The sequence below is a fragment of the Natrix helvetica genome (genome assembly GCF_964273705.1).
Source record: "Natrix helvetica genome assembly, chromosome: 2".
Classification (NCBI taxonomy): Eukaryota; Metazoa; Chordata; class Lepidosauria; order Squamata; family Natricidae; genus Natrix; species Natrix helvetica.
Window position 1 is genome coordinate 893,266 of NC_138552.1, and position 23,247 is coordinate 916,512.

A 23,247-nucleotide genomic window follows, 5' to 3' on the forward strand; every position below is an offset into this window, starting at 1 on the left:
AGCTTTCTGCCAGCATGGAGGAGGAAGCGTCAGAGGAAAAGATTTCTTTCGGGGTTTAAAAATAAGCATGCCACATCTACGCTTCTCCTTACGGAAGCCCTGCAGGTGGGTGCGAATTTAAAGTTTGGATCTCACAAAGCCCACCCTCCCGCTGGCCGCCACCCAACTGCCAACCTGATTGCAGAGGCCGCCACCCACCCCCACAGCTGGAGAGAGCCCACCGTCCACTGGAGAAAACGGCCCCGAAGGGCTTGTTGAGGTGGAAGCCTCTAAGGAGGCAAAGGGGTCCCCTCATCGGCCACAGAAGACTCGTCATTTCTAAATTCAGGGCTCAGCATCCAGGGAAGAGCTTCCCTGGCCATTCTCTCTCTCTCTCTCTCTCATCAGCCCCTCCCTCTCTCTTCCCCCCTCTTCTCCTCTCTTCCACCCCTCCCTCCTTCTCTCTCTCTTGCCCCATCCCCCTCTCTTCCCCTTCCTCTCTCCCACCCCCTCTCCTTCTCTCTCTCTTGTATCAGCTCTCTCCCTCTGGCTCCCCTCTTTCTCTTACCCGTCTCCTCCTCTTTCTCCCACCTCCTCTCTCCTTCTCTCTCTCTCTTGCATTACCCCCCTCCCCCTCTTCCCCCCCTCTCTCACTCCCTCTCTCCTCTCTTTCCCCCTCTCTCCTTTCTCTCTCTTCCCCCATCCCCACCTCTCTTCTCCTCTTTCTCTCTCCCATCTCCCTCCCTCCCGCCCTTCCTCCGCCCCCCCCCCCCCGTCACCTCTCTCTGTTGGAGGACAGAGGCTTTGATTTAATGAGCTCAAAGGTGCTTTTTCTAAAAGGCAACAGGACTTTCTTGATTTTTTTCCCTTTGAAAACATTTTACTTCTCATCCAAGAAGCTTCTTCGGTTCCTCAGTTTTTTTTAAAAAGAAAACAAAAGAAAGAAAGAAAGAAAGAAAGAAAGAAAGAAAGAAAGAAAGAAAGAAAGAAAGAAAGAAAAACCCAATTGCCTCTTGAAAAAAAAAAACTTTTGGGACAATCCTGGCTGGGAGGACTGAGGGTCTCCAAAGACATTGACTCAAGGGGTGAAAAACAGCATCTTCTCTTTTTTGCAACTGCCTCCCTTGGGATGGTCCATCCCGGGCAGGTGAGGCAGGTGGAGTCCAGGTTGTCCCCAACCTAGAGAAGGTTCTGCCCCAGACATGCCCTCTTGGCCCGGCCTTTTGGGCTTCTTTCTGCCCCTGGGCACAGAGGCTGACTGGCTGCATTTTGCAGAGCTGGGCTGCCTGTGACGGTGTCTTCTGGCCGCATCTGGATTTTGAGGAACGTCCTGATGATCTCTTGAAGCCCCTTTGAAGCCCTGGGCCCATGGCTGCTCGGCTGTGAATCTCTGACAAATGCAAATACTCCCCCATGGCCCAAGAGAAGATGCCAAGCGAAGGCCGTGCGCCTCAATGGATTTATTGCGTTGGGCAGGGTGGGGTCATTGCTCAGCCCTGGGCGACCTCACAGCCATCTTGGGGGTCCGGGGGTGGGTGCGGGTGGGGTGGGTGGAGAAGAGGGAGCGAAAGGAACCATGTTTTTCCCTCGGTGGTCACAGGGAGCTTCTGTCCAGAGGGCGGGAAGCTGCGGAGAAGAAAGATTGAGTCAGCCTACAAGGAAAGTTTCACAGCATGCTACTTGGAGGCTTTAATGAGGACTAGCAACAGGCTGGATGCAGAGAGTCCTCTGCTTAGGATTGGGGCTCTAGCTGTAGTGCTGACGGCCACTCTGGTATCTCACGTTGGAAGTGTCACCCATACAACCCTGGCCTTTGACATCAATACTGGTCAGCATTCATGGCAGAACTATACAAAGGCGGTTTGCAGCTCCTGCATACAAACACACCGATAAACTTGGCTCAAGCAGATTGTGGGGTCTCTGCTTGCCAATCGGGCCAAGGGGAATTGCTCAGCTCTCTAATGGTCTCCCCAGGGAAAGACCAAGCGCTGGGGGTCTTCATTCAACAGAAGAAATATGCCCAAGGACAACCAGGAGAGAGCCATCCAGAGAAGAATTCAAAGAATTAAATGGGTCTCAACATCCAGAACAGCCTTTCCCAAGATGGGTGGACTTTGACTCCCAGGATTCCCCCCGCCATCTTAAAGTTGGCAAGATTGGGAATCGCTGCTCTGGAGCCACAAATGTCTCTGTGCATGTGTGAGTGGGTGGGTGTGCAAACCCCCCGTGGGCCCCCCAGGGAGAACTCACAAACGTTTTCCACTTTGCAGATATTCCTCTGCAGGATCCCTTGGGGAGTCATACACGTCCGGGCACGGTCCTCCATCGTGTCCTGGAAAACAAAAGAGGGACTGAGCAGGGTGGGGGAGGGGGGCTTGGCTCCCACCACCTCTAACACCCCGCCCCCAAGCAGTGGAGGGATTCAAATAATTTCACAACCGGTTCTCCTAGGGCCAGGCTGGCCATCCTGGGAGGCCCACCCCTGTCGTCCAGCTCCACCCTACATGCAGGACAAGCCTCCCACGACGGCCAAGCGGGCCAATTAATTTAATTTGAATTGTTAAATTAAAACACCCACCCCCACACCCTTTCAAAGTGGACCCTGGGCACTGCCATGGAGAAACGGGCAACGGAGCAGCCAGCAGGAGGGAAGGAGGAGCAGCAGGGAGAAGAAAGAGGGAAAACAGCCCCCGCTTCCCCTTCCACTGGCCGCTCCGTTGCCCGTTTCTCCATGGCAGTGCTGCGCAGAGGAGCTTGCCCCACCCACCACTCCCGCCCAGATGCCCTCGCTTCCCTCGAGCATTTCTTTGCCCACCTGATTTCCACATCCATCGCGTTTCTCCGTCACGTTTCTCGCCGTCATATCAGAGGGGGTATTCAGCAGGTTCTGACCAGTTCTGGAGAACCGGTAGCGGAAATTTTGAATATTTTGGAGAACCTATAAATGCCACCTCTGACTGGGCCCACCCCAAGGGTGGGTTCCAGGTGCTTTTACTGCTGGTTTGCTCAGGGATGCGCTTCGTGCATGTGTGCGCTTGATACACGCAATGCACGCATGTGTGCATCACAGTAGTGAAAAATTGCTTCTGTGCATGCGCAGAAACAAAAAACAAGATGGCGGCAACTACACTGCCGCCAACAGGACCAGTTTTTGGGGGCCGTGAGCAGCCGGGTTTCTACCCACTTGGCCGAACCAGTCTGAACCGGTAGGAACCCACCTCTGCCCTGCCCCCACCTACTCTCTGCCTCCATCAGTCCCAGCTGATGGGGAAGGAATGGGGATTTTGCAGTAACCTTCCCCTGCCACGCCCACCAAGCCACGCCCACCAAGCCACACCCACCAAGCCAGGCCCATAGAACGGTAGTAAAAACATTTTGACTCCCACCACTGCGTCATATGCAGGAAAACAAGTTTGTGGAACTAAAAAAAAAAAAATTAAATCAATCAATTCCAACTTTGTGAGATCTTTTTTTATTTTGTGAGAAGTTGGAATTGATTGAACTTTTTTTTTAGCCCCACAAACTTTTCCTTCCCTGCCCAGGACAGCAAGAAACGTGACGGAGCTGGAAGTCAGGTAGGCCAAGGGGTGCTTGGGAGGAGCCAGGGCATCTGGGCGCCAGGCGCTGAAATGGCCCGTCCTTCTCCAGTGGTTGCCCAGGCCCACCGGAGGGGAGACCGGCATCTACCGGCACTTAAATGCGGTTGAGGAGGGGCGGCCGGCACCCTCCTTGACCTTCTAGCGCTCTGCCGATGCTTTGGCCCTGGGCTGCCCCCTTATGTGCAGGGCCCCGCAGGCCAGAGGGATGGGAGCGGATGCTATTCAGATGGTTTGCCAAACTCCACAACAACTGAGCTCCTGGTTCTGCTGAAGTGGTGCGACCCGGCTGGCTCCCACCCCTGAGCCCAGACCCCCAGGGAACCTGCCTCTGCCTCAAATGCCGGAGGGAGGGGCCGAAAGCACGTTGTTTCCCAAGGGGTTTGGAATGGGGAGGGGCTCCTTCTGGGTGCCCCCTTGAGTTGAGCTCCGAACCCCCCTTCCTTTGGACTTGACCCACGGGGGGAGAGAGAGAGAGAGAGAGACTGAATCAGGAGAGGATCGTTTCATCCCCAATAAGAGTCTTGCAGAAAGTCCTCGGCTTATAACCATTCGTTCAGTGACCGTTCCGAGTCACAACAGCACTGAAGGAAGTGACTTCTGTTGGAGCACCTACAACTCTCCCCTCCGTGGTCACGTGGTCAAAGTTGAGACGCCTGGCGACTGGTGTGTACTTATGACGGTGGCAGCATCCCACGGTCGGTCACCTGATCCCCCTTTGCAACCTTCCCAGAGACCTCCGACGTGCCAAGTTAATTGGGGAAGCCAGACTCACTTAAGAACCGCATGGTTCACTTAACAATAATTTGGAAACAATTGTGGCAAGAAAAGTCATAAAATGGAGCACAACGTGTCTTGCTTAGCGGTGGAGATTTCGGGTTCAAGTGCAGCCGCAAGGTGAGGACTTCTTGTATTCAAGCAGGGGCAGAGACCCCAGGAGGGGAGGAACCTAGGCTGCCCCTCCTCAGCCCCTGTGATCTCAGCCACTGCCTTAACACCTCCCCCACTAGCACCACCCAGTGGAGGCCCCGGGTGCTGCAGCCTTACGCTCCTTCGGTGAATCCGATCCGGTTGTTTGGTCTTGATCAGCTCAGCCACCGCCGGCATCTCCTAGGAGGAAGAGCAAAGGGAGGGAGACTTTGAGAGGCATTTGGCAATCTGCAATCGGACTTTTCCAAACCAAACACGAGTTGAAACACACCCGAGCAGGGGAGCTGAAAGCAGGGGCCAGCCATAAACCAGGCCAGCCTTTCAGCCACCCCCCCTGCCTGCCCTTGCCAAAGTCAGAGCTGCGCTGGGAAGGCGGAACAATGGCTCTGATGCAACCATTTGTCCAGGATGGTGTAAAGCAATGGCAGCTAACTTTTTCGGCACCGACTGCTGAGACTGGCGCATGTGCCCAGCAGAGCAGCGGAAGAGAGCAGCTGGCTGGTGCACATGCGCATGACGGAACCGGAAGAACAGTTGGCGATGGCGCACGTGCCCACAGAGGGGGCACCTCTGCACGCCTGCCATAGGTTTGCCATCACAGGTGTAAAGGATCTCCTGCTTGAGCAGGGGGTTGGACTAGAAGACCTCCAGGGTCCCTTCCAACTCCTATCCTATCCTCCCCTCCCCTCTTTCTTCTCTCTCTTCTCAACCCTCCCCTCCTCTCTCCTCTTCCCTTCTTCCACCCCCCCCTTATTTCAGCCAAATGCCTGTTTCAGTCATAAACCTCCAGCGATGGGGCAGCCACAACTTCAGGTGAACGCTTGTGCCAGGCCTGCCTGCTGGAGTGATGTGGCAGCTGCATTGAGCTCTGCCTGATGCCCTCAAGTCCTCTCCCTCTCTCCAAGGCCCTGACCATCCCAAGAGCCCAGGTCCCTGACCTTCACAGAAGACGGGCCCCAGCCACAAGGGCCCTCAAGGCAGGGGACCTTCTCCATCTGCTGGCTGGGGCTGCACCTTATTAGGGCTCCATGCGTTAGGAAGGTTGGAGCTCTGGCGGCTCCCTTCCATGATGAGGTGTTATTCCCAACTTCTCTTGCTCAAGTGGGGAAACGAAGGCGCTTCAAGCATTACCTGGGCAACTTCAGTGCTTTGTTCAGTAGCCCATTATTTTTACATGTGAGTGGGCCTCACCCTGTTTAAGCTAGAGCTGATGGAAAGAGCTAATGACAGATGCAGCTCAGGGGTTTCAAGAAGGGAAGGCTACACTTAGAACCGAAGGGCTGGAAGGGACCTTGGAGGTCTTCTAGACAACCCCCTGATCAAAGCAGGGGTCCTCATCCTATCCCAGACAGAGGTAGGTCCAATCTTTTCTTGAAGGGATGGAGCACCCACAACTCCATGAGGCAAGCTGTTCCATCCATCCATCCATCCATCCATCCATCTTCTATCTTGTCTGTCTATCATATGCCTCTTCTGTCTCATAAAATCCTAGGCCTGGAAGGGATCTTGGAGATCTTCTAGTCCAACCCCCTGACCAAGGCAGGAGTCCTCATCCAATCTCAGCTAAAAGGTTGTCCAATCGTTTCTTGAAAACCTCCAGCAAGAGGTTTCCATCTTCAAGAGGCAAACTGTTCCACTGATGGATGGTTCTGTCAGTTCACGCAACTCTCTTCTACATGAACTCTCTTGGTCTGGGCCCTTCCCAAGGGGGGTCCCAGCATCCAACCAGCATGGGCCCTTCCCTGAATCCCGACTGCCGGGGGGGAAGACCAGTAAGGAGACCAGTAAGGACCAGTGGCCCCATCATGGGGCAGGGCTGTTGTGGCCAAGCAACCAGAAGGGGGAGCAGGAGAACCAGGAGGTAGCCTGGCCTGGAGAAGGAAGGTCTGAGATCTCCACCCAAAGTGGACATGGAGAAGTTCTCCAGGCCAGGATCATCCTGGCTGGCAATTTCCATCAGGGTTTGGGTGAGGGATGTGTGTATGTTACATTGGAGTGGGGGTCACCACACGGCCGTGAGTTCCTCTAAAGCAGCGGTTCTCCCCCTTGGGGACTTTAAGAGGGGTGGACTTCAGCTCCCAGAATCACCATGGCTGCTGGCTGGGGAATTCTGGGAGTTGAAGTCCACCAGTCTTATTAAAGTGGCCAAGGTTGGAAGCTCCTGCTCTAAAGGGAAAGCTGAGCTTTCTTGCTTTCTGCTAATTAGCTAAAGGAGGGGAAACCCAGAAAGGCAAAATACAGGAAATGCCTGTCCATGAATTCTGGCTCGTTTTCCCTCTTGCTCTCTACAGGAAGACGGAGCTTCATGCGGAGACTGGCTGCATTTGCCGCCTGCAAAGAATAATTGCTCTTCATGCTTAATTGACTCCTAAAAAAACATGGTGGGAATGCTAATTAGAGGAAGGCAGTTGGAGGCACCAGGCTCCCCACAAGAGCGGCTGCCTTGCTGAAACAGCCAGGACTCCAGAAGGCTGTGGCTCTTTCCGTGGTCTCCAGGGCTTGGGAACATGGCTTTGGACATGGGGCAGGGCCTGCCACGTAAAAGAGCAGGCTGCGTACTGGGTGCTCGTTCACAAGTGAATAAAAACCCATCCGTTGCCTGAGCTGGTTGCAAAATGGTTGCAATGTCCTTCTTTACCTGTGAGTGACTCAACATTCGGCTTCTGTTGATTGTTGTTGATAATCTTGGTGAGTTGCTGACAATCTGAATTCAGAGACATCTGCTGTGGGGCCAGAGAGTTCCCTGGTCCAAGAATCCAAGAGGGGATGGAAAGCTGCACTCCTGTCTCCCCCCAAGGAGAGGTAGCCCAGCTTCTACCAACCAGCAGCTCAGGGGGGGGGGGCACACTGGAATTCCTTCCTTCCTTCCTTCCTTCCTTCCTTCCTTCCTTCCTTCCTTCCTTCCTTCCTTCCTTCCATTACTCCTTCCTTCTGTCCTTCCATTACTCCTTCCTTCCTTCCGTCCTTCCATCCTTCCATTACTCCTTCCTTCCTTCCTTCCTTCCTTCCTTCCTTCCTTCCTTCCTTCCTTCCTTCCTTCCTTCCTTCCTTCCTTCCTCTCTCTCATTCATTCAATTTTTATAGCCACCAACTCAACCAAGGGACTAAAATTGGTTTACAATTCTAAAATTGTAAAACAATTAAAAACAACGAAAGAGTGAAAACCCCCAGAAAAGAAATACAGGAAGCAGCCGTGATGATTAACCAACGAAGAGGAAGGGCAGGAAAGGAAACCCTTAAGGCACTTCTGAGCCACAAACCTGCGTACACAGCCGTGTTCTTAAAGCATCGCAAAAGGCCAGCAGTCGGGAGGGGGGGGGATATTCTGCAGAGCAGGGGCCACTGCAGAAAAAGCCCGGCCAGCCGACACTAAGGTGGCTGATGGGTTCTGCAGCTGCCCCATCCTGCTGGACCAACTTGATGCTTTCATCACTAGACCAAACGTTAGGTAAGTTTGAAGTTAAAGGGAGAAAGAAGAACATTGAAATGAGAACTGAAGGAAGAAGTCTGCAAGTGTTACCTGGGATGCAAGGAAAACCCCAGCTATCCTACTGCAATGGTGCTTCAGTCCCCAACAAGACAAATTGCTTTTGCTGATTTATTTCATTCATCCTTTTCCAGCTCTAGGACCTGTTGTAGTCAAAAGGCTTTTTTGCAGTGGGACCCCTGGGAAGGCCCAAAGACCGGGGGGAAAGAGCAGGCACAACCACCCTCAACCCTCAAGAAACAGAAGCCAAGACAGGGAATAAACTGGCAGGACCGGGTGAAAAACAGAATAACAGAGTTGGAAGGGACCTTAGAGGTCTTCTAGTTCAACCCCAGTTCCAGCAGGATTCCAGTATTTGAGGCGCTGCCACAGAGAAGAAGACAGGGTCCACCTATTCTCCAAAGCCCCTGAAGGCAAGACAAGAAACCATGGCTGGAAATTAATCAAGGAGAGAAGCAACCTGGAATTAAGGAGAAACTTCCTAAGAGTGAGGACAATCAACCAGTGGAACAGAAGTTGCCTTCAGAAGTTGTGGGTAGCTCCATCGCTGGAGGTTTTTAAAAAGAGAGCTGTCTGAAATGGGATAGGGTCTCTGCTTGAGCAGAGGCTGGACTAGAAGACCTCCAAGGTCCCTTCCAGTTCTATTCTGATTGATTGAACCCCTTGCTCGAGTTGGAGATTCTATACCATTTCAGAAAAAAGATGGTCCAATCTCTTCTTGAAAAGCTCCAGCACCTGTACTACTACGGAAACAAGTATTATAAACTGCTGGTCTAGCCAAACAATTACTGAACAACGTCAAGAAATTCTGAATAAATGTCACCCCTCTCTCTAAAAGAAGGGAAAAGGGAGATCCAGCCCAGATGTCCCGCATCAATTCCCTTGAAGACAATATGGTAATTGCTGGATAATCCTCAGAAAAGGTTTTCTGCCTTAAATTGCCTTGTTTTTGATTGAGCAACTTTCTTCGTACATTGTGAGAATGCTGCATTTATGTTGCATCCTGGCCTAAAGCAGAGCTTTTGATAAAGGGCTCCTGATTTCCAAAGCAAGGTACTGTAATGTGGGATGACATGACAGCTCAATCAAAACACAGCTGGCCCGAGAGAATGCAAGGTTCCTAAGCGGCTCCTCCCTCAAACGGGAGAGATCCATCAAGGTAATTTATTTATTTATTTATTTCTTAGATTTTTTAGACCGCCTCCTCTCCCAAAAAGGGACTCGGGGCGGTGTACAGTCAATGCAAATAAAATACAGTCATAACAATAAAATACATTTAAAATACATTTAGAGGGGGAGATAGACTGTACAAGAAAAAAATACCTAAAAACATCCCAAATAAAACCCCAAACCCAATTAAAATAAATCCCCGGGAGGTAAAACTAAGAAAGTGCCAGGCCAGCTGATTGAAATAGGTGAGTCTTTAACTTTTGCCGGAAGGAACGGAGGTCGGTGGTAGTTCGAATGTCAGGGGGGAGGTCGTTCCAGAGGGTTGGGCCCATCACAGAGAAGGATCTACTCCTAGGTGTCGCCCGCTGGCATTGCCTAGCGGACGGCACCAGGAGGAGCCCCTCCCTGTGTGAGCGGATAGGTCGCAGGGACGTGTGTGGTAGGATGCGATCCTGCAGATAACTAGGTCCTGTGCCATGGAGCGCTTTAAAGATGGTGATCAATACCTTGAAACGCACCCAAAAGGCCACAGGTAGCCAGTGCAGCTCGCGCAGGAGAGGTGTTACGTGGGAGTAACGTGTACTCCCCATAATAACCCGCGCGGCTGCGTTCTGAACTAGCTGCAGTCTCCGGATGCGTCCCAAGGGAAGCCCCATGTAGAGGGCATTGCAGTAGTCCAGGCGAGACGTCACCAGCGCATGAGTGACCGTGCGCAGGGCACTCCGGTCCAGTAGGGGGCGCAATTGGCGCACCAGGCGAACCTGGTGGAACGCCCCCCTTGCCACGGCTGCCACATGGTCCTCCATTGACAGCCGGGCATCAAGGAGGACGCCCAAATTGCGCGCCCGCTCCACAGGGGACAGTTGTTCGCCCCCTATGGCCAGCGATGGAGTCAGCTGGCTGAACCGAGGTGCCGGTACCCACAGCCACTCTGTCTTGGAGGGGTTGAGTTTGAGTCTGTTGTCCCCCATCCAGACCCCGACGGCTGGATGTCACAGGGATCGCCCCCTTCGCTTCAGTGTTCTGGGTTTTTTTTTTATGGTTTGAATAATGACGTGCAAGGAAGGAATATTAATTTGCCAGAGGATACAAAAGTGAGTAAGATAGCTGATGCCCCAGAAAAAGAGGAATTAAATTAAAAAGAATCAAAACCATACTGATAGAGAAATAGGCTGAGCATAATGAAATGGAATTGCATAAAGCAAAATGCAAATCAAGCACTTAAGGACATAGAAATGAAATACATACTATGGGACGGAACTGGTAGCTTTTAACAGTTCTCAGATTAATGGCGGTTGTTAAATGGAATAAGAGCCAGCTGGGTGATGCCACAGCAAAGAAGGCAAATGCAATTTTAGGCTGCAGCTACAAAGATATTCTGTAATATCTAAATTGTGGGGAGGAATTGCTCCGTTGACCTCCGCCTTGGTCTGAACCCACCTTGAGTTCCATGTCCTTTTCTGGGCATAAAGGGCAGGAGGGAAATTCGAACAGGTTCAGAGGAAGTGGAAATCAGGAACAGGAACTAAGCTGCACGAAGGAGCCGAGGACCAGAGAGGGGGGTATGACAACTCTCAGGCCTGCCATCTTCCTCTTGGCGCCTTGCTGGCATCCTGCCATCAAAGGCTAGGAGGGAGGAGAGGGACACGGGGAGGGGAAAGAAATGGGCAACCAACCTGCTTGTGAACGGAAATTGTGAGGTGGGGGAAAGACAACTTGACAAAGAGCAGGAGAGCTCAGAAGTGGTTTGTACCAGCACCCAAGGCTGTGCACCATGAGAAAGAATGTGAATTACCCTGAACATCTCAGCATTCTCAAAACACCTAGGCAGACTCTTATTGGCTGCAGACAGATGGGTCACGGGGGAAGGCCCTGGATGCCGGGAAACATTCTGCATTTTTTGAGAAATTTAGTTCTAGCCTGACTCTACTGCAACCAACATCTTTTAGGAAAAGCAGCTACCATTTCAACCCAATGGAGTCGAGGGTCTTTCTTTTCTAAGGGATCAGACTTGAGCAGGCCTGACAATAACCCTGTTCAAAGCGATGTTGCACAGAATACGGTCAGGATCGGTTTTGCCTTGTTCCAGAGGACAGGTCATAAAAGAGTGCAGACTGACAGACGTCAGACTCCACCTGAATGTTACCAGAATTGGAGCCCCTGGATAGAAGAACCAAACACCTAGTTTGTGTGTATACGTCTGTTTGTGTTGCTTTGTGTCTGTGTGTCTGTGTGTTTGTGTTCCCCTTTATTGGATGCATTTAGGAGGCAGCTAAACAGCCAAATATCAGGGATGCTGGAATTTGGATTTTTGTGTTCCAGGATGCTGCAGTTCACAAAGGGTGAACAGTCTCACTTACCAGCTGCTTGCAAGATGCCCCCTCCCCAAATGCCAGCTCTCTTGCTTCCTTTCTCCCTTCTGGCTTTGGAGGGCAGCTGTCCACCCAGCCCCCAAATGCACGGCAGTTAACCGCCTTCCTAAAGCACATGGAATATCCTTGTAGGTGACCAGGCTGAATCCGAGGGAGGAGTCAAGCACGTCATCCGTCTGGAGTCCCTGCGTGCCCACAAGAGACCGACGTCCAGCCCTCCTTGAGTTCCCTTGACCTGCTCTGAGCCTCTCAAGAAGAATCAGAACACAAACCAAAATGAAACAGAAGGTCTCCCTCGGGAGGAGGCCGAGATCTGCTCTTAGGAGCTTCCTCCACTTACCAGAATGTTCTTCTCGGTGCCCAGCCTGGACTTCCCCGGAGCCACCTCGGGCCTTGGCACATGCGCCGTGCTGGGCTGGAGAGGGAAGGAGGACATAAGGGGGCGGTCACCAGGCAGGGAGAATCCACCCTTGCAGGAATGGGGGTGGGGGGCTTCTGGACCCATCCCTGGCTGGAGGGGGCAACCTCCAGGGGCTTCCACCTGCTCGCTGACTCCTTGTTGCCTCAGCTGCTGCTCCCGGAGGGCCTTCCGCTCCTGCATCGCTCTGGCCAGCTTCTTCTTCTGAGGAAGGAGGTGAAAGGGGCTTAGCAACCTTGACGGGGGTGGGGGTGGGTAGGTGGGCACCCTCTGGACCAAAGAGACCCCTGACCAAGCTGGGCCAGTGGGAAGGAATGGAGGAGTAACTACAGGAGCCTTCAACTTACAACCATTCATTTCGTGACAGTTTGAAGTTACAACAGCACTGAGGCTTGGCAACTGACTCATGTTTATGACGGTCGCAGTGTTCTGGGGTCACGTGATCCCATCCTGTGACCTTCTGACAATCAAAGTCAACGGGGGAGCCAGATTCACTTCACTAACTTAACTGTTACTAACTTAACAATTCGTCATCTTCTTTTAACGGCCCCGTAATCCCTTGCATTGGGGTGGAGTCTGTCTGGGCAACTGAATGGAGCTAGCAGAGTGATTACTGGCCGGATGCTCTTCTTGTTGCCAATGCGGAGTTTTGTTCCGCAGAGATATTCTCATTGTGCCCAGAGAGAGAAATATCTGCCTCTACCTGGGATCAAACTCACAGCCTCCTGATGGTGAGATGAGAGCTCCACCTCTAAGCCACTGCGCTACTCCACTAATTTAACAATTACAGTGATACAATTAACAACCGTGGCAAGAAAGGTTGTAAAATGGGACAAAACTCCCTTAACAGCTATCTCACTTAGCAACAGCAACTGGATTCAATTGTGATCGTACATCGAGCACCACCTGGATTGGATCCTGGGATAGAATTAGGGACGCGACCTCCTTGCATGCCCATCTCCCCTCAGATCCCGCCTCCTGCCAGCCTTAATCCCTGCAGACACACCAGCCCCCTCAGCCCTCTGGCCCCACCTGGCATACGCCACCCTGGACCTTCCGGCTGAGGTGGGGAGGCTGAAGGTCTCCCTCGAGGCTCACCAGGTAGATGTTGTACTTCAGCAGCCGCTTCCGGGCATCCGAGACGCTTGAGCCCAGCTCCCTCAGCTTGGTCTTCATGTCAACCATCAGGTGGGCGGGGGGGTCCTGGTGGCCCTGGAGCTTGGTGACTTCGGGCAAGAGGGGCCCCAAGGCCGTGTACAAAGCAGAAATGAAGTTCCTGGGAGGGGAAGGTCAGGAGAAGGTCCTGGTCACAGCCCGGCAGCAGCTCCTGCAAGGGCCGAAGGGAGGCCCAGAACTCTCCTCTCCTCTCCTGTCCCCATCACTGACCCTGCCACAACACTTGCAGTGCAGACCCCTCCCCTGGGCCACCTGGGTGGCAGATGACAGTCTATGGAGATTCCCAATCATCCAGGAGATCCTGGTCCCAAAAGGTGCTTTTTCTTTTTCTTTTTTTGCAAAGAGTTTCATTATTTTTCCATTACAAAAATAAACCTTCCATCTTTCCTCATGTAGTTAATATGCCGTCTGGGTACAAACTTCTCTGTGCAACATCATTCCTCTTTTGCCACATCTTTCACATTCATAGGAAGCCCACAGAGTGCTGCTGGGGGAAGGCGAAAACACCTCCGGTTTTGTGAAAAATGCCCTGTTTTCCACCCGTTTTCCCCAAAAATGGCATGCGGGGGTGGGGTTTCAGGAGGCAAAAAATGGGTCTATTCGGTGTATAAGACGCACCAACATTTCCATGCTCTTTTTTTTGGGGGGGGGGGAGGTGTTTCTTATACTTCGAAAAATATGATATTTAATTAACAGTGTACTGTCTGGGTCAATTTACAGATACATAATAATAGTAAAAATAATATTCTTTACTTGTATATAATGGTGTTCTTCCAATTTCTACCTTTATTATCTAACCATTGTTAAACCAAATCCCAAGTTAAGAACTATGCTGTATCTTCTTTGTCCTTTATTTTTAATGTCAACCTATCCATTTCCGCACAATCTAATATTATTATATTTTCATTTTAGGAGTTTCCTCATTTTTCCAGTGTTTTGCAAATACAATTCTAGCTGCTGTCATAACGTGTAATATTAAATATACAATCCCTTTGTCGCATTTTTCTGGCAATATACCTAACAAAAATATTTCTGGCTTTAAATCTACATGTTGCCTTATCGTTTTCTCTAACCATGCATGTATTTTCGTCCACATTTTGTTTTGCCTTTGGACATGCCCACCACATATGGTAGTAGGAGCCCGGTTTCTGATTGCCATTCCAACCTTTGGCTTCTGCAGTTCTGAAGAGAAGCTAAAAATTTTAAAGGAAGAAACCGAAACGAGCCCAGCTGCCTTTTGGAAAAGCATCCTTGGGATAACCTGGGTGAGGCAGCCTCTCCACAGATGAGACCTGGGAGGAAAGCTTTGCTGTGGGCGCTTGCTCTCCCGAGGGAGAAGGGGGCAGGCGGCCACCACGCTTCTCCAAGCCATCTCACGGGGATCCATGTTCGCAGCTGGCTGGCCTTGGAGAGCCCACCCCCCCTTAGCTGAGCGTTGGGATGGCCCTGCCTTCCCCCCTGCAGCTGGGAGCCCCTCACTCACATGGTCTCCTCATCCAGCTCCTCATCGCCATAGTTGAGGTGCTCACTCATGGAACATCGAGGCTCTGCTGTGTGTGTGGAGGAAACAGAAGGGGGGGGGTGAGACCGGAGGCTCTGAGGGCCTGGGGGGGGGAGAGATAGGAGTTGGGGGGGGGGGCTGGGGATACAGCTCCCCAAGAGCAGACCACCTCCCCTGTGGAAGGAGATTGACATTAGAAGAGATTCCCCACTTGACTGACGGATGGATTGATTCATTAGTCCTTGACTTACGTCCACAATGGAATCCAAAACTTCTATTGTCAGGTGTAAATTGAATTTTGCCCTGTTTTACAACCTTTCCAGCCACAGTTATTAAGTGAATCCCTGCAGCTGTCAAATTAGTAGCAAGGTCGTTAAGTGAGCCTGGCTTTTAACCTTTGACTTTGCTTGTCAGAAGGTCCCAAAAGGGGATCAGGTGAAGCTGCAACCGTCGTAAATGTGAGCCGGTTGCCGAGCGGCTGAATTCTGACCACGTGGCCACAGGGATCCTGCCATGGCCAAAAGTGGGGGAAATGGCTATAAGTCACCCTTTCTTTCAGTGCCGAGGCAACTTTGAATGGTCACTAAATGGACTGTTGTAAGCCGAGGACTCCCTGTAGTTCATTCATGGTTATCTTCTCCCATTCTCCTCCTGGGCCAGGTAGGGCTGCCCTGCCGGACTCTTCCAGGAATGGCTGAGCTGGCCTGCTTTGCCCGGAGGTGGCACTGCCCCTGGCTGCTTCCTGGCCCGGAGGCAGCAATGCCCCCATCCACGGAAGGATGATCCTCCCTGCCAGGAGCAGCAGAGAGGAGGGGCTGGCTGAGCCCCCAAGGATTCCTAACAGAATAACAGAGTTGGAAGGGACCTTGGAGGTCATCTAGTCCAGCCCCCTGCTCAAGCAGGAGACCCCATAGTCTCTTTCCATGAAAGCTTCCAGGGATGGAGCTCCCACAACTTCTGGAGGCAACTTCTGTTCCGTGGGTTGATAGTTCTCACTGTCAGGAAATTTCTCCTCATTTCTAGGTTGAATCTCTCTCCTTGGTCAGTTGCCATCCATTGTTCCTTCTCTGGCCTTCGGGTGCTTTGGAGAATAGCTCGACCCTCTCATCTCTGTGGAGGCCCCTCAAATATTAGAAGACTGCTATCCTGTCTCCCCTGGTCCTTCTCTTTTCCAGACTGGCCATGCCCAGTTCTGACCGATCACCCCTTGGCAGCTGCCCTGAAGGAGGCCAAGACACCATGCCTAGACTCCCCACCAGCTCCCTTCTGCCCCCCTGCCCCCTCTGCCCTTCATCCTGGGGAACAGCCTATGGGGGGGGGGAGTTCTTACCTTGGAGACCTGAGGAGCCAGAGCCTCTGAAGTCCATGGCCTTGGTGGCTGAAAGGCTGCGAAGGAGAGAGAGAAGCTGGATGAACCTGGGGCTGAAGGGGCGGAGGGGGTGCTGGTTCTCAGGGGCCCAATAAGGGCCTGCACCTTGGCTCCATAGGCCCTCCCCCACAATCCCTAACATTGAAGGCTCTCACAATCTGGGAGGCTACCCACCACCACCATGTTTTATACAGGGGAAAATTTCCTCTGGGCTTTTATTCCAGCAGAAAAAGTGGAACATCTTCTTTCCTTCCTTTTTCCTCCCTCCTTCCCTCCTTCTTCTCTTCCTCCCTCCCTCCCTCCCTCCGTCCTTCCTTCCTTCCCACTTGGTCACTTTCAACTGGAAGGCAATACTGCAGGGCTCCTGCACACCTCCACCAGACTCTCTGGCTCTGCGCAGTGTTTTCTAAGATGCTTTTATCTGGGAATCCTCCCTTCGCTTTTTCTGCTTTGGCTCCTGTTCTGCTAACCACTAGAGGGGGTGATTTGTTCTCATGCTCCACATAAGCCGGCTTATTAAATGACAGTAATTAAAAACCTGAGTAAAACATCCTCCTCCCAAGAGCAAAGAATGAGAAAAGGCCGGGGGGGAAGGGGGGTCAGAGCTATTAATTAAGGGGCCTCTTGGCCAGCGTCCATCATTTCCCCTCCTATCTCTGAAAACCTTGCAGCCTGTCAGTTCCCCTTTTCTTAACACCAGGAGCCTCGCAGCAGCTTCCGCAGCCAACATTGTGTCTCCTTAATCTTCCCAGCAGCATTGTGATGTCAACCGCTAATTGTGAGTTCTTGGCTTGACATCCAGCCATGGAGCCCTTCGTGGGATCTGCATGCTCAACTCTCCCTAAACCTAAACGATTTTGATTCCACTTTTAAGTGACACGGAGGCCGGAGGGGCACGGAGAGAGCGAAAAGTGTGCCGCCTCTTGTGTGGCACCAGCAGGGGGCAGTGCAGGAGAACCTTTCTCGGGGCTGGACCATCCCAGAAGCATCTGGGGGGCCTCAGAGGGGGACCCGGGGCCAGCAGGCCAAGGGATGCTGCGTTGTGCCCCTTCCCTTCCTAAAAGTTTTGGGAAGTATTAGGGCACCTCCTTCCATGCTTCTGTGAAAAGTGGGGAGCCCTTATCCACGCCATCCATTTCCCAACTTCTCCACAAGCAGCTTCTTCTTCCCCCAGATTCTTGTTGGATGGAGAGGAGAAGGATGAGCAAAATATGAAAAGCAGATCGGCCCAGGAATAAATCTTAAACCCTGTCCTTGTTACTCAGCGATATAATTTCACATGGAGCTTTAGCAGCCAAAATACAACAGAATGTTATTGTTTCTTCTTTCTTTCTTTCTTTCTTTCTTTCTTTCTTTCTTTCTTTCTTTCTTTCTTTCTTTCTTTCTTTCTTTCTTTCTTCTCTTCCTCCTCTTCCTCCTCCTTCCTTCTCCTCCATTCTCCTCTTTCTTTCTCCTCCTCCATGTCTTCTTCTTTTCTCCTCCTCCTCTGTCTTTTTGGGTGGGTGAAAGGAGACAGGGAATGAAATGGGAGATACAATCTCCAGCTCATGCCACTGGCCACTGTGGCCACCAGCATTTAAAATGGGGGTGGGTGGAAATTCGCATTAGACGTTCCTCTCAGCAGAGCCCCTTCCCTTTGCTCTCCTTCATGTTCCTGTCGATTTGTGAAGTTCTATTTCTTTTGGGCTGCCAGCATCCGCCAACCGGCTTCAGGGTACCTCTCTGAGCAACCATGCTTCTTCATTCCTGATCCTTCCTTCATCTCCTTCCCTTTCCACCCCCACCCCCCACAGCCAGAGCTCCAATCTGGGTTGGGGATCTTGTGAACATTCTAGACCAACCACACGACGGCCCACCCTGGATGGGTGAAGAAAGGCTGCTACTCCTGGCTGAGGGACAGGAGGCCTCCTCCAGCAGCCTCTTCCCTGGGGCTACCCCAGACCCACCTCATGGGAAAGGACCTGGATTCCTACGAGCAGCCCACTGATATATCCGGCTGAGGTCCACCTGGGCCTGCGTCCTGCTTCCTACTTCTTCCTTGGAGTAGCTGTTACTTCCTGGTTGCTAGGCATTGAAGTCAAGGCTGAGTGATGAGGTCACAAGGGAGGGAGACATCATGGAACTGTGGGAGCCAAAGGTCCCTTGGTCTCCTGGCTCTTGCAGATGTGTTGCTAGCAGAGGTTGCTCGATCACTTGGAAGAGTCTGGAAATCGCCGCTTAGAAGGGAATTTTGAAGGCATCTCTTGATCTTCAGATAGGTTGGGACATTGATAACCTCCTTCCCCCCTCCTTTTGGCAGGCAAAGGCTACCAGGAATATTTTGGAGAGAAAGGCACAACAGCAGCTTAAGACAACATCCACCCAAGAGGGAAAACCAGGCATTTGAGGGAGAAAGGAATCAACCGCTTTGATTACGGTCAGGCTGGATCACAGGAGAGGTTGGGGATGGTGCCCAGAGACTATAGCATCTCCTGTGATGGCCGTGACCCTGCAGTGCCCATCAATGCTTCCAAGGTGGCACAAAGGCCCATAAACCTTGACTGGAGTAAACCAGGGGAGTGGGCTCTGGGCAGCATCCGGAGCCCTTCACCTTGTGCTGAGGCCCATCCTGTGGTTGCTTGAGCCATGGACAAAAGGTTTCCTGGTGGTTCCTCTTCCCTAGGGAGCCCCAGAAGCTTGCAAAGCAGATGAGCCAAACTAGATCACTGTTTGGGATGGGGAAGCCTAGCCAAGACGCTCACCTGATGTGACCCTCACCTGATCCATCACAAGACCTGCCACAAGACTTCACCTGACATGACCTTCCCATCACAAGACCTACTGACCACACGAAGCCCTTAGAAGTAGAAGGACACCAACAATGGACATTCCCTACACTCTGCTAAACATGTAACTCAGCCTGTCCCAAAGGGGCTTTTTCAGGAGGCAACTGGGCTTCCTTGTTTTCTTTGAAGACGTTTCTCTTCTCTTCCAAGAAGCTTCTTCAGCTCTGACTGGATGGTGGGGAAGGGAAGGATTTATACTCCTTGGAGACAGTTGGTCATTTGCATCCTTTGAGAGGGTCCTTGAGGCCACTTGGAGGTTTCCCTGTGTCCTCAGGGTCACCTGAGTGGTGCAAATGGTTCCTGTAGTCTGCAATTTTCCCCCCTCTGGAAATCCATTCCTACTCCCACCCCATTCAAGTGCTTCAACAGCCCTCTAAAAGGATGCAAATGACCAGCTGTCTGAAAGGAGTATAAATCCTTCCCTTCCCCACCATCTACTGTATCCAGTCACAGCTGAAGAAGCTTCTTGGGTGAGAAGCAAAATGTCTTCAAAACAAGGAAGTCCAGTTGTCTCCTGGAAAAAAAGACCCTTTGGGACAACCTGGGGGACTGAGAATCTCTACAGCCCTTTAACTATACAATTTGGGATGAAGACCCTTTGAGTGGTGCAGGAGTAGGAACGGATTTCTAGAGAAAAAAAATTGCAGACTACAGGAACCATTTGCACCACCCAGGTGACCCTGAGGACACAGGTAAACCTCCAGGTGGCCTCAACGACCCTCTCAAAGGATGCAAAGGACCAGCTGTCTGCAAGGAATATAAAATCCTTCCATTTCCCACCATCCAGTCAGAATTGAAGAAGCTTCTTGGATGGGAAGTGAAATGTCTTCAAAGAAAAACAAGGAAGTTCAGTTGCCTCCTGAAAAGGTACCTCCAGGACATGTCCTGGATGATGGAGAATCTCTACAGGCGTTACATAGCCTGGTAACACACCGTTCGGAAGCTCGGAGAAGTTTCCTCCGTCCTCATCCTCCACCTGAGCATATTTCCCCCACTGTTAGATATTAACATATATCGGGATAAGTCTTCCCTCTGGTCCGCTCCTACAGCGGGAAACAGGTATTCCTTTGATTGGTCGAGGGGCGTGCCCACTCCCTATAAAAGGGGAACCCTCCGACCTCAGAGCAAGCTGGATCACTATTATTACTAATAAAGAGCTGTTAAGTCACTTCGTGTCCGCAGTCTGTCTCTCGTTGCCCCGATCTAACATTGGCGACGAAGGTGGGATTGAGAGACAGATAGGACGAAGAACGCTACCTCCAGAATCTCCGGATTTGATCCAGCCCAGGAATTCGGCAGCAATTCCGACAGCCATCTCAGATCACCGCAGCGCGGCAAATTCAAACTGAGAAGATGGCGATGCATGCTCCCCCCGCTCCTTTCGACCCAGAGAACGACGAATGGGAAGCTTTCATGATTCGTTTCGAGTGTTTCCTCGAAGCGAACGAATACACGGGGATCACCGATGCAAGGAAGAAAAACATCTTCCTCGGCTACTGCGGAAAGGAAGTCTTCAATACGGCCAGAGACCTCACTGCGCCTACTCCAATACAAGCAGTATCGTGGACGACGTTGCAAAAAACTCTGCAAACTCATTACGCGCCAAAACCTTCCCGCCATGTCTGCCGAAAGGAATTCAACATGAGGACCCAGAAGGCGGGAGAATCCGTCAATCAATATGTTGCAGCCCTACGAAAAGCAGCAGCTCACTGCGAATACAGGGATTTGGAAGAGCACATCTTAGAGCGGCTCATCTGTGGGATAAGAGACATTTCGTTGCAAAAGAAGCTGTTGGCAAACCCGGGTTTAACCCTACAGACAGCGTTAAACGAAGCAAGAGCGTCAGAATCAGCGGAGAAATCATCGGTGACCATACAACGAGGGGCCAGCGTAAACCAGCCAGCACCGAGGCAAACCAGAGTGCACTACGAGGACGCAAGCCCTGACTACGAAAATCCCGAGTTCGAGGACAGTCACCTGATGCAGAGCAGTCACTTGAGGCCTGGGGGGAGACCCGGATCCCGTTTGCCGCCCTGCGCAAGTTGCGGAGGGAATCACCCCAGGTCTACTTGTAGGTTCAGGAACGTTGTTTGTTCGCATTGCAACAAACTTGGGCACATCGCACGAGTGTGCCGGAGCGGAGTCCCTGCCTCACGGCAGCCACCCATGTACCACCAACAGAAGCCCAACCCAGGGGCTTGGCGAAATCAAAAAGGGCGCCCAGAGAGAAATCCACAAGTGTTTACCCAGAGAGAAAATTTCCAAAGAGCTGAACGAGCGTATTCCCAGAGAGATTACTCACAAGGAAGTGAGCGAGCGTATCCCCAGAGAGAATACACACAAAGAGCTGAAAGAGCGTTCTATCAAGACGCTCAACGAGAGTATTTTCAGGATGTTGACGATGAGATAGAGTTGACCCAGAGAGAGGAGTTGCGAACGTATCTCACCACAATACATCAGGTCCGCCCTAAGCGGCCCAAAAGGCTGAGAGTCACAGTCCTCTTGGAGGGCTCACCCTGCGAGCTAGAAGTCGACACAGGATCGACCCTGACGATCATTTCATGGGCATCCATGAAACAGGCTATCCCTAGCCTCAGAAAGAGCCAACTACACACTCCAGACGTCCTGCTACGAGACTACCAGGGGAACCAAGTCCCCATCGTGGGCCAAGGCACATTCCACATCCGTTTCAAGGACATCGAAGCCCAGCTGCCCGTGACCATCGCCAGCGCGCCATTGCAGAACCTTCTGGGGCTCGATTGGTTTGAAGCCCTGGGGTTAGAAGTCACCGGGATCAACGCCGTAAGAAACAGCAGCGCTGAACAGATTTTTAAGGAGTTCGAGGATGTGTTCAGCCCCGGTCTTGGTAAGTATGTGGGTAAACCAATATCATTCAATTTAGACCCCAAAGTGGCGCCAATCCGACTTAAACCAAGACGAGTGCCTTTTGCACTCCGCCCAAAAATAGATAAAGAAATTGATAAATTAGTGGAGCAAGGAATCCTTGAGCCGGTAGATCACGCGCGCTGGGAAACGCCCATCGTGACCCCAGTCAAACCAGACGGATCAGTCCGCATCTGCGCGGACTATAAATGCACAATTAATGTCGCGCTACAACAGAGCGCATATCCTGTGCCTGTAGTACAACACTTATTGCACTCGTTGGGGCCAGGAAAGATATTTGCAAAGTTAGACATGGCACAAGCTTACCAGCAACTGCCAGTGGATAGCGCCACAGCGGAGGCCCAAACCATAGTGACGCATAGAGGAGCATTCAAATGTAACCGGCTACAATTTGGCGTAAGCATTGCCCCAGGATTGTTCCAGAGCGTCATGGAACGACTTTTGCAAGGGATACCAGGAGTCGTCCCCTATTTTGACGACATCTTGGTGTCCGCTGCAAATGAGGAGCAATTAAACAAAAGAGTCAGATCTGTTTTGGCCAGAATCAGAGAAAAGGGTCTCCGCCTTAAAAAAGAAAAATGCCAAATTAACGTGCCTAGTGTAGAATTCCTGGGTTATAGAATCGATGGTCAGGGAATACACCCCACTTCAAAGAAAATTAAGGCGATCCAGGACGCCCCCACACCACGGAATCAGACCGAGTTGCAGGCCTTCCTCGGATTACTTAACTTCTACAGCGTTTTTCTGAGACAGAAGGCGACCGTTGCTGAGCCTCTACACCGTCTACTCCAGAGGAACGCACCATGGAAATGGGGACGAGCCGAAGCTGCAGCTTTCGCCGGGGTAAAGCGCCTGCTCACCGCTGACTCACTACTTGTTCAATACAGTCAGACTCTACCGCTAGTATTGACCTGCGACGCATCGCCTTTTGGAGTTGGAGCAGTCCTCAGCCACAGGATGCCCGACGGAAAAGAAGCACCCATTGCTTTCTACTCCAGAACTCTTTCATCGGCCGAAAGGAACTACAGCCAAATGGACAGAGAAGCGCTAGCTGCCGTAGCTGGTGTAAAACGTTTCCATGAATACCTCTACGGCCGCAACTTTGAACTGATCACAGATCACAAACCGCTGTTGGGACTTTTGGCGGGAAACCGCCCCACTCCGGTCTCCCTTTCTCCACGCATGACCAGGTGGACTGTTTTCCTGGCTGCGTACTCCTACAAGTTAATTCATCGACCGGGCTCCACTCTAGGACACGCAGACGCGCTCAGCCGTTGCCCATTACCAGACATTTTGCCAGACCCCACTCCAGAAGTACCGGTTTTGCTCATTGACTGTTTGGATTCGGGACCGGTTTCTTCCTACGATGTTGCAAGGTTCTCCTCTAAAGACAATTTAATAAAGCAAGTGCAAACTTGGGTATGGAGGGGGTGGCCGAAGGGAAATGTGGACCCGGAATTCAAAATGTTTTGGTCGAAACGGGACGAACTCTCAGTATTACAGGGATGTTTGTTGTGGGG

The 23,247-nt window shown here is 51.7% G+C and overlaps 1 protein-coding gene across 3 annotated transcripts; it reads right to left on the bottom strand.

Moving 5' to 3' along the window:
* Window positions 1-1,446: 1,446 nt before the first annotated feature.
* Window positions 1,447-18,036, bottom strand: LOC309387957 (uncharacterized protein). Of its 3 annotated transcripts, none has more exons than XM_081944903.1 (9): window positions 17,945-18,036; window positions 15,960-16,015; window positions 14,612-14,678; window positions 13,051-13,228; window positions 12,076-12,156; window positions 11,875-11,949; window positions 4,623-4,685; window positions 2,230-2,311; window positions 1,447-1,605 (listed from the first exon to the last, which is right to left on the bottom strand). In XM_081944903.1, the coding sequence occupies exons 1-9, from the start codon at window positions 17,947-17,949 to the stop codon at window positions 1,574-1,576; spliced, it is 639 nt and encodes a 212-aa protein (XP_081801029.1). In that variant the 5' UTR covers window positions 17,950-18,036; the 3' UTR covers window positions 1,447-1,573. The 3 variants fall into 3 exon arrangements, with proteins under 3 accessions (XP_081801029.1, XP_081801030.1, XP_081801028.1); XM_081944904.1 differs by lacking the exon at window positions 17,945-18,036 and adding an exon at window positions 16,173-16,246; XM_081944902.1 differs by lacking the exon at window positions 17,945-18,036 and having other exon boundaries at window positions 15,960-16,289.
* Between the last annotated feature and the right edge of the window lie 5,211 nt (window positions 18,037-23,247).

What these genes read in the sequence shown, in the direction of transcription:
- LOC309387957 (XM_081944902.1), bottom strand. Translation starts at nt 16,140, where the DNA reads ATGTTAGGGATTGTGGGGGAGGGCCTATGGAGCCAAGGTGCAGGCCCT. An exon ending in GAGCTGGATGAGGAGACCAT is followed by an intron (nt 13,229 to 14,611) that starts GTGAGTGAGGGG and finishes TTCCCCTCCCAG; the next exon opens with GAACTTCATTTCTGCTTTGT. An exon ending in ATCGGATTCACCGAAGGAGC is followed by an intron (nt 2,312 to 4,622) that starts GTAAGGCTGCAG and finishes TTTGTTTTCCAG; the next exon opens with GACACGATGGAGGACCGTGC.